Source organism: Bos javanicus, chromosome 2 (assembly GCF_032452875.1).
Source record: "Bos javanicus breed banteng chromosome 2, ARS-OSU_banteng_1.0, whole genome shotgun sequence".
Lineage (NCBI taxonomy): Eukaryota > Metazoa > Chordata > Mammalia > Artiodactyla > Bovidae > Bos > Bos javanicus.
The window spans coordinates 122,484,794-122,501,798 of NC_083869.1; the positions used below are offsets into that span (position 1 = coordinate 122,484,794).

The window sequence follows — 17,005 nt, forward strand, 5'->3', positions numbered from 1 at the left end:
TTGTTGCTGCTTTTTTTTTTTCCCCTGCACATTCTTTCTCTTCTTTATGTTGACCATCTGCTTATTCACCAGGTTATACTTGACTCAAAGTGACAGCTCCAACTGCCAGATCTTTAGCGAATTTCACTTTATCCATAGCTTTCTGGCCCAGATGCTAAGAGGAATCTGATTAGCTTATCATTTCTCTTCAGATTGATACTAGGAGTTTGGCCATTTAGAATAATACTTTTGATATAGTTATTTGTGGCCAGAGGTGGTAGGAATCATGAAGTTGCCCTTTCTAGGCAGGTGTCTTAAAACATAACTGTTACAGAAAATATTTTGAAAAGTGTTTATTTGTTGGGAACTTTATTTTTCCCAGTGCAGTACATAGCTCTGTTTTAAAATATAAACTTCCAGTGTGATTTCATTAATAACCAACTCAGTGATACCTGTTGTGTTAGAGTTTGGTTCTTGTTTGAAAGCAGCTGAGAACTGGTCAAACTAGCTCAAGTAAAGGGACATTCATTGTAAATACACCGTGAGCAGTTAAGGGACAGTAATCCAAGGTCAGAAATGCTAGTAAATAAATAAGGCCAGTAAATAAATAAATGCTAGTAAATAAGAAAGGCAATTATAAAGAATGCTCAAGCTACCACACAATTGCACTCATCTCACATGCTAGTAAAGTAATGCTCAAAATTCTCTAAGCCAGGCTTCAGCAATACATGAACCATGACCTTCCAGATATTCCACCTGGTTTTCGAAAAGGCAGAGGAACCAGAGATCAAATTGCCAACATCCGCTGGATCATGGAAAAAGCAAGAGAGTTCCAGAAAAACATCTATTTCTGCTTAATTGACTATGCCAAAGCCTTTGATTGTGTGGATCACAATAAACTGTGGAAAATTCTGCAGGAGTTGGGAATACCAGACCACCTGACCTGCCTCTTGAGAAACCTTGTATGCAGGTCAGGAAGCAACAGTTAGAACTGAACATGGAACAACAGACTGGTTCCAAATAGGAAAAGGAGTACATCAAGGCTGTATATTGTCACCCTGCTTATTTAACTTATATGCAGAGTACATCATGAGAAACACTGGACTGGAAGAAACACAAGCTGGAATCAAGATTGCTGGGAGAAATATCAATAACCTCAAATATACAGATGGCACCACCCTATGGCAGAAAGTGAAGAACTAAAGAGCCTCCTGATGAAAGTGAAAGAGCAGACTGAAAAAGCTGGCTTAAAGCTCAACTTTCAGAAAACAATGATCATGGCATCCGGTCCCATCACTTCATGGGAAATAGATGGGGAAACAGTGGAAACAGTGTCAGACTTCATTTTTTTGGGCTCCAGAATCACTGCAGATGGTGATTGCAGCCATGAAATTAAAAGACGCTTACTCCTTGGAAGGAAAGTTATGACCAACCTAGATAGCATAAGACATCAGTCCTGAGTGTTCTTCGGAAGGACTGCTGCTAAAGCTGAAACTCTAATACTTTGGCCACCTCATTCGAAGAGTTGACTCATTGGAAAAGACCTTGATGCTTGGAGGGATTGGAGGCAGGAGGAGAAGGGGACGACAGAGGATGAGATGGCTGGATGGCATCACTGACTCGATGGACATGAGTTTGAGTAAGCTCTGGGAGTTGGTGATGGACAGGGAGGCCTGGCGTGCTGCAAGTCATGGGGTCGCAAAGAATTGGACATGACCGAGTGACTGAACTGACTGAACAGTTTCTCTGAGGCTCAGTTCTAATCTCTTAAATAGGAATAATTACTGTGAGATTGTTGTGATGATAACATCAATATGCACATTGCATGTTCTCTTCCTTCCTTACCATTCCCACTCTTCTTTTTGCATTTTTTAATTAATTAAAAAATTTTTTTGACTGTGCTGAGTCTTCATTGCTGCACTCAGGCTTTCTCTCATTTTCTAGTTGCAGTGACTGGGGGCTACTCTAGTTGCACTCAGGTTTTCTCTCATTTTCTAGTTGCAGTGCAAGGGCATCCCATTGCGGTGGCTTCTTGTTGCAGAGCACAGGCTCTAGGTGCGTGGGCTTCAGTAGTTGTGATGCACAGGCTCGGTTGCCCCACAGCATTTGGGATCTTCTTGGACGAGGGATTGAACCCATGTCCCTGCATTGGTAGGTGGATTTTTAACCACTCGACCACCAGGGAAGCCCTTTTTTTCATTTTTGTAGCCAATCCTACTTTTTTCTTGGGAAACATATATAGAATTCCGACATTCTTGGTTAAAACTATTTGTAGGTTTTTGGATTTTCGGGAAATTCCTAGCATCTAGTTAAAAGCATGTTTATAGATTCCATAGGAACAGCTACTAATAGTATAGAACTTTAAATGTGTTTAAATTACATGCTTTGTAAATGTTAATTTGTCCTGAAGGTTCAAATTGATTTTATCTATTGTTTGTAGAGTTTGTAGCTAAGATGCTGTCCTCATCTCCCCTCCTTATTTTTACCACCTGAAGTTTAGGAACTTATTCAATGTGCTTACCTGAATAATGTAAAGGCTTGTATTGTGACCCTAGCTTCTGTTTCAAGGCCCTTTGAAACTGTTTACTGTAGTAACAAATCTTATCTCTATGTCTCTTTGTTCTTATATGGCTTAAATTGAGCCTATTTTGAATTTTATAAATTTATGTTTGTGACAAGCATCCCAAAGCTGTTACATCTTCATGACACAGTGTATCATTTGTAGCATTGGGTCTTGAAAATGTATAATTCAGAACAATGTATTTTTATGTGCTGTCAACTCGGTAGAATTAGGATTATTGGGTGGTATACAGGCAGCATACTAATAAAATTCTTAAATTGATCCCTCCAGCTGTATTCCAGTTCATGCTCCATACTCTACTCTCTCCCTGCCTGGCTGTAGTTTGGCTCTTTGCATTCACCCAGTGCTAGACATTGTACACATAGATTTGGAGGTAATGATGATTTGATGAGGGGGTTTGGGAATGTTCCACTTCAGGCAGTCAGCCATCTTTCTTAGGTAGGCTGGAAAGCCTTCCTTTTTAATAAACGAGGGACTGTACTCTAGCCTTAGCAAAGGTGGCTTCTTGCTTATAATTGAGAGGTCCAGTAGACTGTTGGACAAGAAAGGGTTTTTGAATTATGACTGTTTTGTGTAATCTATTCCACACTTCATTCTTGCTCTTAAATATTACCTTCTAGTAATGACCTTGAAGATGAGTTAGTTGAAGTCTAGAAAGATTGTTATGATGTGGGTAGTGCATTTAATTAGGTAAAGTTTGAAGGGATTCTTGTGATACTTGCTGTTTTTTTCCTCCTGGTTTTGAGATTCTAGGCACTCCCAGAGATCTTCCAATATGGAGAAATGTCGAGTTCACTCAGTTATGTAGTTCGTAGTGCCTTTCCCTGATGTTTGTTAAAGACATAACTAGCTTGGATCAAATGAGTCCCCTAATTTGTACTTAACTGTTCACAGTTGTGGACAAGCATTTTTGGTCTTTGAGCCAGTAGCAGGGTTTAGGTCACATAATCATCTACATATACTATTGCCCTTCAACATGTGATCTTTACTTACTAAAATGTATGAACAATAGCTATCGTAATTCTCGTGTGATGCCATTTCCTTTTTCTTTTTCTGGAGTCTGTGTTTTTCATGTTTGAAAGCAAGAGGGATTGGGAGGGGAGAAAGCGCAGGGGTCATTGCTGAACCTGATGGTTAAAGGTAAGTGAATGTTTAATCTTAGTCACTTGATTATTGTTATTTTCCTTGTCAATATGTGAAAGTAAACATCAAAAAGCTTTTCAGTTGTATTTAATGTGTATGTAAAATTCAAGGTGCTAATGTGAAACTTTTCCCTCCTCTATTCTAAACATTAGGTACGTTCTATGGATGAACTGAATCATGATTTTCAAGCACTTGCTCTGGAGGGAAGAGCGATGGGAGAGGTAAGTAAATTGGTGTGTCAGAAATGTGGGTCTGTTTTTAAGGGAAGGTTGGAGCTGTCTCTCATCAAATGTGTCCGAATCTAGTCTCCAGAAGTATGTGCTTGCTTTTCCTTGTTGCCATCCTCATGATAGGAGTGGGATATTGCAGAATTTTGCCAAAACAATATCATTATAAGGAGAATGTTAACTTTAGCCTAATATGTTAAAAATAAAACCAAAGTATAAGCACAAATTAATCAGTATTTATCTTAACCAGTCAGTTGGAAATTGAGGTGTTAAAATTTTACAAAATAACTTAGTTTTATATGCATCAAATGTCCTTACCTTTGCTTCATTTTTCAGTCATTAGGTTCTTTTGCAGTGAAAGAGTTTTTAGATTGGCTGCTAGTCAATATGTTGATAACCTATTTTAAGAGGATGTTGCAGCTTTTGAGGATGTTGTTTGTAGTTCCATTTTGAAGAAGGAATTGAGTGTTTTGGTAAATAATTCCAGAAGATTGAGGCCTGAGCTAGTCACCCATTACATAGAATTTAGAAAAAAGGATTTTGGTTTGTTTGTAATGTTTAAAATTTACAGAAAGTAATATTTACTATCATCTGTTATATTGATAGTGAAGATTGCCATAATTCTAAAAGAGGAATATAGATCAAGGACAGATGATTTCTGGTGCTTCTGTATGTTGACAATAAGTGTTTTGGTGATAGGCAGACATACAGTTTGCATTAATTGTTGAAGATGTCACAGGTTCACAAACTAGACATTTGGTTGTGATTCTTTTTTTCTGGAGAGTAGCCTTAGGTTTTCTCCCCCCTGTTTTATTTTTCGTATATCTAATATTTAAAAGCTCCCATGTCTATTTTAATGCTTTAAAGGAGGGAAAATAGGTATATGCTGGATTCTCTTTTATACCATTCATTAAATACATTTGTTCTTAATGATTTAGCCGTATTCTTTGATCCAGGCACTGTGCTAGGTTCTGAGGACTCAAAATTAAGATAATTTTCTTTCCTGATTTATAACAAATATTCATTGACTACCGTTGTGACTGAGCATTAGTTAAAGTCTTGGTGCTTTGATCCTAAGATTCTTGCTGTCTTGGTTATAAGATTTTGTTTGTAACTTTTCCAAGTCATCTTGTGGTCAAAGTCCTATCATCTTGTGGCCTGTTTTTGTTTTTCCTCTAGAGTTTGCAGATGGGATTGATAGGTATTCTTATGTTTTCCGGTGCTTGCCTAATATTATTGAAACAGTGCACATTAATAAACCCTGTTTGGTTATTAAGTAAAATATTTTCTCACTGTATTTCTGGAGCAGAATTTGAACAGAAAGTTAACATGTATCTGATACTAAGTATAGGTGGGGAAACTGCATTTATCTGCTTTCCCATTCCTGTGATGGTAACCTGGTTCACTCTACTGGAAATCTAATCCCAGTCTTAAAATTAGTTACACAAAATAAAAATAATACCCTGTTACTGTTTTGTAAGCAACACTTCAAAATCTCTAAAGACTTAACTCTATAATCAAAGAACAATGAACAGAAAGTGAATTTTATTTAAATTAACAACAAAAATATTTTTAAAAATCATTTTTTTTCTTCCCAAAATGTCCCTTCCTCCCAAGGTCTCCAGACCGCACCCTCCTTACTTTGTTAGAAATGTCATTTTTTTGATGTTTGTATGTAATTCCTCAGACCTCTATGTAGGCTTATTTAAATAACTAAACAAAATATACATTCCAACAGTAATGCAGGGTCACTCTTCTTTCCTTGTTATTAACAAAGTAGTAATAACTAGTATTTGTTGACCACCTATTAGGCAGATGTTAAGAGGTTTGCATGTATTATCTCATCAATAACTCAGGACGGTTCTTTTATTCAGATAAAGAAAAAGGCTGAGATTAATTAAATTGCTCAGGGTCATAAATCTAGAAAGTGATGGAGCTGGAACTCTGACCTGGCTACCTCTCTAAAACATGAGAGTGAATAAAGCCAGTACTTAGAATTGATGGCAAAAATCTCATTTTAGTAAGCTTTATAACAATAGATATTTGGGGGAGGATTTTAAAAAATGCTTAATATACTTCCTTCCCAAAATACGGATACTTAATTCAAGTTAGTTTTTGAAAGTATAACCCAGTGTCCAGGCACAAAGGGAACAAACTAAGCATGGAGTGAAGTTTTGAATTCGAGGAACTCTTTGTTTAGCTGGTTGAGCATGGAATGAATATACATGACAGCGGGGAGTGTGCACTGTTTTTCTTTGTGTGGCTCATGTTCTGAGGAGGTTAGTGATCAGTACTGGCAAGACTAGTTTGTGATTACTTGAATGGAGGAGGTATAGGACTTGAGAAATATCCTATAGTTAGGATTCATATAGGGGTAGGTTGGGAGAATGTTTTTGTAGAGATAAAAGGGAGATGAACACAAAAGAGAAAGGAAGAAAATAAGTTTTTGTAATAAAAAAGTTTCTAATTAAATTCATTGAATTTCCTTCTCTTTAAACAAAGCATCTCTGGGAAGGGATGTGTGTGAATGTAGTCTTTACCCACATAAACACTAAAGTTTCAAGTAAATTGCCTAAGCCAAGCACAGTATTTTTTTGCTGCAGTTATTTTATTTGTATTTGTATGTGTCTGTGTGCTTGTGTGAGAGTCCTCCTTAGGGCAAATAATACCTATGTTCAAGAATGTATGAATCTTTGGAATTCAGAGAATTGGCTTCTTTCAAAGTAATTGATTTCTGGTAAAGTTAGTGCTGCCTGGTTCTTGTTATTTTTTTTCCCTCGTCAAAGCCAGTGTTCGATAGACTCCTAGAGTCACTTTGCTGTATTTAGAGTGTTTCTTAGAAATCTTGCTCAGAAGTGACTATTTAAAACTTCACCTTCAAACCTTGCTGGTTGTCTGAAATACAGCTGTTCATAGCTGAAGGACACGGTACAAATGCTTTACTTGCCTCCTGTTCTAAAAAGTACACATAAAAAGGAAGGTAAGAAAATCTGTTAGGCTTAGGGCTACAAATTATTTTCAGATATTTCATCTACTATCCTTGCTAGCAGCCTCTTTCATTCAACTTTAAGTTCAGTTCTGAAAAGTTTAAAGGCATAGATTATTTCTGGTAGTTGAGTATTCAAGAGTGTATCTTTGTAGTACTGAGGAAGGCTCATTGCCCTGATGTTTCTGGGCTCTGTTTCTCCCATGGTTATTTGGCTTATGATCTTGCATGACTTATTTACTCTACATATAGGAGGGCAGCATTATTACTCTTTATGTCCTGAAAGGGATGGATTTGCAGAGGTTGGTGGTTCTCATTTGAAAGTACGTCAAGTCTTTGACAGAAAAGACACTTTATCCTGAATAATTGGTTTTCTCCCTTTTAAAAACCAAGAAACTTTTTTCTTTTTAAGTTTCCTTAATGTTTTACATATCGTTTACTTGACAGTGTTCAGGGACATTAATAATAGTGATTATTTCTGGAATAAATGGAATGTATTTAGATATGTGGCCCTTCATCTTTGTTTTAGAAAACTGAAGCATAGAAAAACTTACCCTTGGTAATAGACAAGTTTGTAAACAAGAGGAATGAAATCTGGAAAGTGCTTCTGTATGTGGAGTAATAATGAATCCTACCACGTTTCCTGGAAGTAGAATAAGGTGAGATATACTTAAAACATAGATGTAGGTTCTCATTAGGCATTACTTAGGAATTCTGCCCGTAAATGTGAGAAAGCAGAATGGCTTGTAGAGTAAGGAGTTTGACAATGATTTGAAGAGCTCTTAACCCAAAGAAAGGTATAGCTTTGTGGGATGGCAGCTCAGTGGACAAGAAGAACCCTTATATCACCACTTCCGGCCTTGCCTCAGACACTCATATTCTTTGGACTTTGCTCTTTTTCCATGGGTAAGACAGATATTGGACTAGATAGTTTTCCAGGACCCTTTTAAGTCTTAAGATCCTTGAAGTTTGTCCTGATTTCTATCTTTAAAAAGACAAAACATAGGAATAGTTTTGCCTTTTCTAGGATATGCCAGAGAGTATCTTAAAGATGTGTTTAGACTGTGATGTAGTGATTCTGTAACTTTTCACTGGGGTCTCTGACTCATTCACCATCTGCAGCTGCATAAGGTATTGAAGTGTTTGTCCATCAGGGCTCATAGGGTGGTAATTTGGGAATTGGGACAGGTAGGAGCCTAATGTGGACACCAGGTCCACATCTTTCATCATGGCATGATAGCTCACAGAATTGGAGGCTTTGGGGTAGCTAAATGTACTTTTATGATCCACAGCCCCAGAGGGGCTAGCCCTACATTGTAAATTCCTTGCAGGTAGAGTCCCATAAAAGTAACTCAGTTGACTCTAAACTGGATTGAATTTTGGGAAGGAATATGTTGTCTGTTAGCAAGATCCTTTTTTGCAGCAGAGAGGGAAAAATAAATAGAGCCTGTGGTGCCTTAATACAGAAATATCAACCCAGCAGTGTAACACACCTTTGCCCCACAAAATGCAGCTTTTGAGTATGTAGAGGAAAAAGGTTTCTAGTTCCGTTCACTTTGTATTAATACCATTTGATTGTTGGGCATTTTTGACATCTTGTTATTAAAATGAACTGTTTTCTTTAGAGAAAACAGCCAGGCAGGCCAAGTGACCTGGAGGAAGTTAATAACTATCTTGTATTCTGTTAATGATTGTGTAGAGGAGAAGTGATCTTTATATGAGTATTCTTTCGGAAGTGTCTGGGATCTCTTAATAGTTTTGGGATGGGGATTGGGCATTTTGAGAAAGAAGATTGATTAAGAAGGTGTCTTCTAACCCTGTGATTGTGGGTGCATGTGACATTTGAAACCTGATGCCCAGTTCTGTCCTGTGACTTTGAGACCTGTGTGGAACCCCACTCATTCCAGTCTCTTCCTTCTGTCCTGCACTGGGAAGAATGGGCAGACCTATCACTGTATGTGTTGAGCTGTCTTGGAATGTTTGAATACAGTAAAACATGCCCCTTTGAAGCAGGAGATACCTGATCCACATGTTGCTTAGTTTGTCTTCATTAAATTTCTCTTCTTTTACCCTCCTTTTTCTCAGTTTTTATTTTTTTCATCCACATCAGTATGTTTTATTTGAAAGCAAGCTAACTAACTGCAGTAACACATTAAAACTTCAAGACACTTTGGCATTGATATTATTTCCTGTGTGAATCTTCCAACAAATTTTTGAGAGATATTAGTATTTTTTATGTGAGGGAGGTGAGTTCTAAGGTCAAGTGACTCCAGCTAAGATCAGAAATATCAAAATGTGGATTGACTTCAAGTTCTGTTTCATTAGGCTCAGAAATAATAATAGCTGCAATCTACATATACCATTTTCCAGGTACTTTATTAATCACTTCATACACATTAACAGTTTTCACAGTGGTTGTGCAATACAATGACATCTGGACAAACATGGATTACAGAGGTTAACATGATCATGGGCCAGCTGTTTAAACCTAGCTTCTATTACTGTAGATCCTGAGCCTTCCTACTGTTACTTTGCATGTCCAGAGCCTATCCAGTACTCAGAAATCCAGCTTTGCTTATCAGCTCTCCTATGAAAGAAAGGTTTCTTGCTTTCACCAACCAGAAGCTACAGAGGAAATTCAAGTAGCAAGTTGTTTGTTTATATCGTTTCTGTGGCCCTAGTTTATTTTATATATGTGATTTGTGTAAATATTTTCTATTTCTTTGAACATAAGTTTGTTGAGGGCACAGGCTTCAGCTAATACGTGCTTAGCTAACAGTGGCTGCCTAATATTGTGTTGAATGAATTGTTTACCAGTAAATATTTTTTTCTAAGTATCAATTCCTCTTTATTTTCCCTTTTACTTCAGAAATTCCCTCAGGGAACCTCAGGAGACCTCAATTCAATTCAGTAAATATTGATTGTATTCTGTATTCATACTACTTTTCCATCCTCAGGGATGTGGGGTTCTGAAAAGGGGAAGGATGAGGAACAGATAAAACTGAAAAGTATTTATTCAGTCTGTTCTGCAAATGTTTATATTTTCAAACTATTCAATGATTATTTTACCAGAGTACATAAGATGAATAGCATATCAGCAATGCTGTTATCATCCAAGTTCAATTTTATATATAAAAGGCATTTATTATAAAGGATCTTTTGTTTAATGTAGCTGTAAGCATAGGACACATTCTTTGGGCCATCTGCTGGGGCGTGGAAATACCCTCATTATACAACCAGACGTAATAATGGTGTTCAGAAAATTGGAATTGCTCTTGTTATATTTCTTTTTCAAACTTGTATTAAACTATGTTGTGTATAATTCTTTCTTGTTTACTTTTATTTTGCTGATGAGGACCCAGAAGACGAAAATTAATTCATTGTCACCTAATTGATTAATGCATTCTGTGATCCTCATTTTAGCAAAATGTATAGAAGAAATAGTTTATTTTCTGTTACATGCACATCTATGACATTTTCCACTCTTGGAACATATAAAAGAGAGAACTTGTCCATAACTGGCAGACTGAGACACTTCTCTTGTCAATTTAATAGTTAAAATTAGCCTGAGGATGACTGGTTGTGTGGGTCCCATCTTAGTTGTGGGTCCCAAACTGAGTGTTTGGTCCCATCTTGAGGAAGAGGATTCTATCCTGTTTTAATTGAGCTGTTTGCTTCCTGCTTGTGGAATATGAGGGGATTAGGTCATGAAGCAAACTAGATGTTTTCATGGTTTTTTATTCATGCACATTACAGATTTCCTAAGTGACCTGGAAGCTTATCTTTTGTGCACTGGGCTCCCAGGTACTATTGCAAGTAATCATTTATATAATTATTTAGATCAAACCATGTAATTTATACTTAGATAAAAACAAATGACTTTATTTATAGGTAACTTAAAGGTGGCCAGGGTAATAACATTGTCTTCTGTTTCCTTACATGCTTTTCCTTATATTGTGCAGAAAAACCTGGTTCAATTCAGTTCAGTCGCTTAGTTGTGTCTGACTCTGCAACCCCATGGACTGCAGCACACTAGGCTTCCCTGTCCAGCACCAACTCCCAGAGCTTGCTCAAACTCATGTCCATCGAGTCAGTGATGCCATCCAACCATCTCATTCTCTGTTGTCCCCCTCTCCTCCTGCCCTCAGTCTTTCCCAGCATCAGGGTTTTTTCTAGTGAGTCAGTTCTTCGCATCAGTTGGCCAAAGTATTGGAGCTTCAGCTTCAGCGTCAGTCCTTCCAATGAATATTCAGGACTTCTTTCCTTTAAGATTGACTTAGGTTTGATCTCCTTGCTGTCCAAGGGACTCCCAAGAGTCTTCTCCCACACCACAGTTCAAAAGCATCAATTTTTTGGCACTCAGCTTTCTTTATGGTCCAACTCTTAACATCCATATATGACTATGGAAAAACCATAGCTTTGACTAGATGGACCTTTGTCGGTAAAGTAATGTTTCTGTTTTTTAATATGCTGTCTAGGTTTGTCATAGCTTTTCTTCCAAGGAGCCAAGCGTTTTAATTTCATGGTTGCAGTCACCATCTGCAGAATAAAGTCTCTCACTGTTCCCATTGTTTCCCCATGTATTTGCCATGAAGTGATGGGACCAGATTCCATGATCTTCATTTTTTGAATGTTGAGTCTTAAGCCAGCTTTTTCACTCTCCTCTTTCAGTTTCATCAAGAGGATCTTTAGTTCCTCTTTGCTTTCTGCCATAAGGGTGGTGTCGTCTGCATATCTAAGGTTATTGATATTTCTCCTGGCAATCTTGATTCCAGCTTGTGCTTCATCCAGCCTAGCATTTCACATGATGTACTCTGCATATAAGTTAAATAAGCAGGGTGACAATATACAGCCTTGACATACTCCTTTCCCAATTTGGAACTCGTCCGTTGTTCAATGTCTGGTTCTAACTGTAGCTTCTTGACTTGCATACAGATTTCACAGGAGGCAGATCAGGTGGTCTGGTATTCCCATCTCTTTCAGGATTTTCCAGAGTTTCTTGTGATCCACACAGTCAAAGGCTCTGTCATAGTCAATAAAGTAGAAGTAGATGTTTTTCTGGAACTCTCTTGCTTTTTATATGATCCAGTGCATGTTGGTAATTTGATCTCTGGTTCCTCTGCCTTTTCTAAATCCAGCTTGAGCATCTGGAAGTTCTTTGTTCACCTTGGGCATTTCTTCATTTTCTGAACATAATTTACTGTTTGTGAAGTTAATCAGAGAAAAGTTTCTTTTGGCTCTATTCCAGTAACTTGAAGTGAGACAGTATAAAGAAAACTTTATTTTCAGTGGCTTCAGGAAGGGATGTGCAGTGGAGAAAGATTTAGTGTGGAACTTGCCCCAGGTTAATTTACCACAAAATATTATGGTGCTTGAGGTACTAACAGTATCTCTGATTTTTTTTTTTTTAAAGGGCATGCTTTATGATAGCAGCCAATGTCTTTTGTGTGTTTAGTTTCAAGGATAAAGTTGTTAACAGTGGTTGTATTTTTTGTGTGGTAAAGAACATTGGGAAAACTTTGTGCTTCGTTGAAGACTGTATTTTTTTTTTTTGACCCAGATGTGGGATGTTCCCTGAGTCTTAACCCCTGGACAGCCAGGGAAGTCCCCAGAGTACATTTAACAGTTGTCCAGTTAACAATTGTCCTCAATTGAAGAACTGTTTGCAATTTGGTCTATTTTGTGGTGGTCCTAAAATTTCAAAGCTAGCAAATTCTTATTATCTTTAGTTAATGGCTCTTTTTACCCTTATTGTTCCCAGCAACTCACAGTGAATCCTCAGGACAGCCTTAAAACTTTACACTTTGGAGTTGTAGCTTTAAGCTTGTGACACCATATTCTTACATAATTGGATCCTGTTGTCTTCTGGTCTTTGCACTCAACTGACTCTGTGGAATAGGTTCCTGATTAAGACAACTTCAGTGGTAGACTGGCTTATTTATGTATACTTAGTGACTTCATTCTTGATCATCATAATGGGCTATGAATCTTCCGTTTAGAAATTAAAATAATTTAAAATGCCTTGAAAGCTGAGCGAAGCATTTAAGCAGCAGTTTGTATTACCTTCCCTGCTCCCACTTCCACAGATCCCTTCTTTTATCATTTTATGGCGAGATTACTGAAGTCACCTTTTTGCTTGGCTTCCCAGCATCTGTTTGCTTTCCCTCACTCCATTTAATAAAGGGATGTTAAGTTAATCTTTTAAAGTGAATTTTTATGGTTTTATTTTCTGTTGCTGCCTGTTGGATTAGAGCCCAGCTCCTCAGTGCTCCACTGAGCCTCACTGGCAGTTAGACCAGTTGTTCTTTTGTCACCCTCTCCTTACTGCTCCTCTAGTTGGTGGCCAGGTTTCTTTTTTATTGGTGGGCATCAGGACAGAGAAGCCTGGCATGCTGTGATTCATGGGGTCACACAGAGTCAGACACAGCTTAGCTACTGAACGACAGCAACCTGCCCCACTTGCTTTCAATTCTACCTTTGCTCTTTCGGAAAGCCCTTTCCGCTTTCTGCTTCTCCCTCCTTAAGGCGTTCCTTGACCATTCTGTGCCAGGTACTGTTCTTTCTTCATCTCTGTAGGTTGTGGAGTTTAACAGTCGGCATCGCACTAAGTTAGTGTGCTTACTTTGAAATGCTTTGTAAGTGTATCACTTTGATTCCTGGTAGGTTTGTAATCTTTCCTTCAAGGCAAAGACTTCTTGTTATTTATTTATTTTACTATTTTTGTTACTTCCAGTAGTGGCTTCTGTGGTTTGTGCATTTCAGTGTAAGTTCAACTAATAGTTTACTTTTTGAAATCTGTAAGTACTTCAGATGCCAAACCTTTTGGTTTTTTTCAGTAGTCAGAAAAGCAGTACTGGTTTTCTGGATAGGAGAGAGATCAAATTACCACATATTGGCCAGGCCTAAGTGATTTGTGTAACTTCATCATTAGTTGTGGAGGTGTTATTAAAGGACATTAGATACAACTATTAGCAGTGCTTATTGTGATAAGAGTTTAATAACCCTGGAAAAATATTTTGTAAAAATCTGTTAATTTTATATACTGCAGTTATAATTATGCAAAAAATTAAACTTTTTTTTCTTAAAAGGAATATACTAGATTTTAACCAAAAGATGTTACCTATGAGACCATTAATATGGAAATTTGTTTTCACTAGTAGTCATCTTGCCATGTAGGCTAAAAATTTTAAGTAGTAATTGCTAGATGTCAGATTATGATGCTGCCTAGTAGTAAAATGTGAGAAAAAGTTATAGCAAACATTGATTTTTCAACAATTTTTTATGACTTGAATAAAATTGTAAAAATGTTTATAAACATTTAAAAATAATCTTCGCAAAGAAGTATTGAGTAACTGATGCAGGACACTTCCTTAATTAGTAGATATATAAGTGAGAAGTGAGAATTTAGAGGATCATATTCCTTAAACTTGAAAGCAAAACCACCATATTCTTTGTTTTTTTTTAAAACCAAAGATTAAACCTGTGATTAAACCATTGAACATTTTCAACTTTCTTTATTTAAGCTACAGTTTTTAAAGTGGACTGAAAGTTACTATCTGCTTGCTTAAAAATATTTGAAGCATGTGGTCTGAGCTCTTTTAAAATTCCCACTAACTTTGGTCACTTTGAAATTATGTTGTAGCGAAATGTATCTGCTAAGAGAAAATGCCTTATTTATAGTGAATTCTGTACCACTATCTCAGTTTTTATTAAAAATCAGTTCTAAATCATAATAAAAATGTATATGATAACAAGTCATCCATAATCCCACTACATCAACAAATACCTATTTCAGCTTTTATTTTTCTTTCCAATCTTGATCCAAAAGGGAAGGGTCCATGAAGAGAAGCAATCTTTACATGTATGATTTTGTATTTTGCTTTTAAAATTTAATGTGATTTTATAAATACTACATATAATCATGACAGCTATTTTGGGTGAGCGTACATTGTTGGATACAGCTGTACCTTACTAAACATTTAATTTGCTCCCAGCTTTTTTGCTTTTATTCTTTGAATGTGAAGCTTCCCCCCGCCCCTTTGAATTATTTAATGTTGATAAACTCAGGAATGAACATGACTTTTTTTTAACCTAGCTTTTAAATTTTTTATTATTTTAAAAAATTCTATTGAAGTGTAGTTGATTTACAGTGTTGTGTGTTAATTTCTGCTGAACAGCAAACTGATTCATTCGCACATGTACCCATACTCTTTTTCGTGTTCTTTTCCATTATGGTTTATCACAGGATATTGAATATAGTTCCCTGTGCTATACGGTAGGACCTTGTTGTTTACCCATCCTGTGATTATAACAGTTTGCATCTGCTGATCCCAAACTCCCAACTCATTACTTTCCCACCTTCGCCTCAATTCTTGGCGACCACACATCTGTTCTCCATATCAGTAAGTCTGCAGTTTGATAGATAGTTCATTTTTACCGTATTTGGATTCCACATGTAAATGATAACGTATATGGTATTTATCTTTCTTTTTCTGACTTCATTTAGTATGGTTATCTCTAGGCCCATCTGTGTTGCTGCAGGTAGTAGTATTTTACTCTTTTCATTGAATGTATATATCACAGCTTCTTTATGGACATTTTGGTTGTTTCCATGACTTGGCTGTTGTAGATAGTGGTGCTTATGAACATAGGGGTGCATTATCCTTTTGGATTATGCCCCGTTTTGTTTGGATATATGCCCAGGAGTGGAATTGCTGGGTCATATGGCAGCTCTAGTTTTTAAAGAAAGCTCCATATTGTTTTCCATAGTGGCTGCAACAATTTACATTTCCACCAACAATGTAGGAGGTGAACACGACTCCTAATGTACAATCCTTTCCAAAAGAATGGTCCTGACAGTGAATGGAGGTATGTACAAGGCTTTTCCTTTATGCCTTGTAAAGGATATTGATTTATTCTGTTATATGTAAACCATTTTGTGTTAAAACTTCAGTGATAAAGCTTTATGTGTATAATATAAAGTATTATGAACTATCTCACTACATTTCCCAACAGCCCTCTTGGTATGGAGGGCCAGGAAGCCCCTTAGGGCATTAATATTTTTGAGAATGGTTTTCTGAAAATTACAGTTATCACAGTCAGAGCTGTTGGTTTACCAATAGTACTTCTTTACTGCCATCAGTGCTGAGTGGTCCTTTCTCTGAGTTGATGTCAAATTCTTTTAATGTAATGAGAATATTTACCAAGAGATTAAAAAATTTTGGAGGGGGCTATATCTTACCAGCTAGTTAAAATATGAGGTATTTGATTCCTGTATTGGCTACAATCCAGTGAAACTAAGCTTGTGTGGGAAGTTTGCATTGCCACATGAGATGATCAAACCTGGTCATGCCTTTGGGGCTGTAGCAGCCTGTACTCTTTAAGAAGCCAAATTTCTGCTTTGAGAGAGAGCTCTGTGTACCGTAGTGTGTAAGTAGTTACCTATTTTATTCCTCTTGAGTACAGCATACTTAATGGAGTTTCCCTCTGTTCAGGTATTAGTGGTGGTATGGTCAAACACATCCAGTCCTTAATAATCAGCTTGCTTCTTAGTTTCTGCAAAGCTGTAATCATGGTTCTTGCAGTGTTTTTGTTAGGGCTCTTAATTTTACAGGATTTACACTGAAGTGGGCTGGGTGATGTTGTGCTTACATTTGTGAGTTGTATACACAGGGGCATCTCACTGGCTTTGCCATTAGTAGTGTGAAGTCTATTAGTTACTATTTTGTTATTAAATAATATTAACAGCTAACTCTTTGACTGGTTACTCTTGAGTTTTGCCTTGTTCCATGCTATAACATTCAGTGTTTGTAACAGTTCATTTTATCAGTGACAAAACTGAGACCTAGATGAATAAATTCAACACAGTTGGAACATGAAGCCATTTTTATTTGTCTGGTTTTAAAAATGATTTCAGAGTAGTTGTGTGTGCTTTACCCACTATATTACTTCTTAAAATAAGAAGCCTGGAGGTTTTTGATGTTCTTAGCCTTTTAGAACACTTTTGTTTAAAGGGCTGTTGGTAGGGGTTAATGTGATGGTCGATTATGCAAGTGTGGCTTTGTGTATTGTCTTTTTTTTTTTTTTTAA

The 17,005-nt window shown here is 36.9% G+C and overlaps 1 protein-coding gene across 31 annotated transcripts in view; it reads left to right on the top strand.

Moving 5' to 3' along the window:
* The window catches only part of PUM1 (pumilio RNA binding family member 1), a 126,076-nt gene that overhangs the window by 33,747 nt on the left and 75,324 nt on the right, over nucleotides 1–17,005 (top strand). For all 31 annotated transcript variants that reach the window (XM_061389944.1, XM_061390003.1, XM_061390014.1 and 28 more), the window contains one exon: nucleotides 3,856–3,924. In XM_061389944.1, the coding sequence (XP_061245928.1) occupies nucleotides 3,856–3,924 (69 nt within the window). The remainder of the gene's footprint in view (nucleotides 1–3,855; nucleotides 3,925–17,005) is intronic.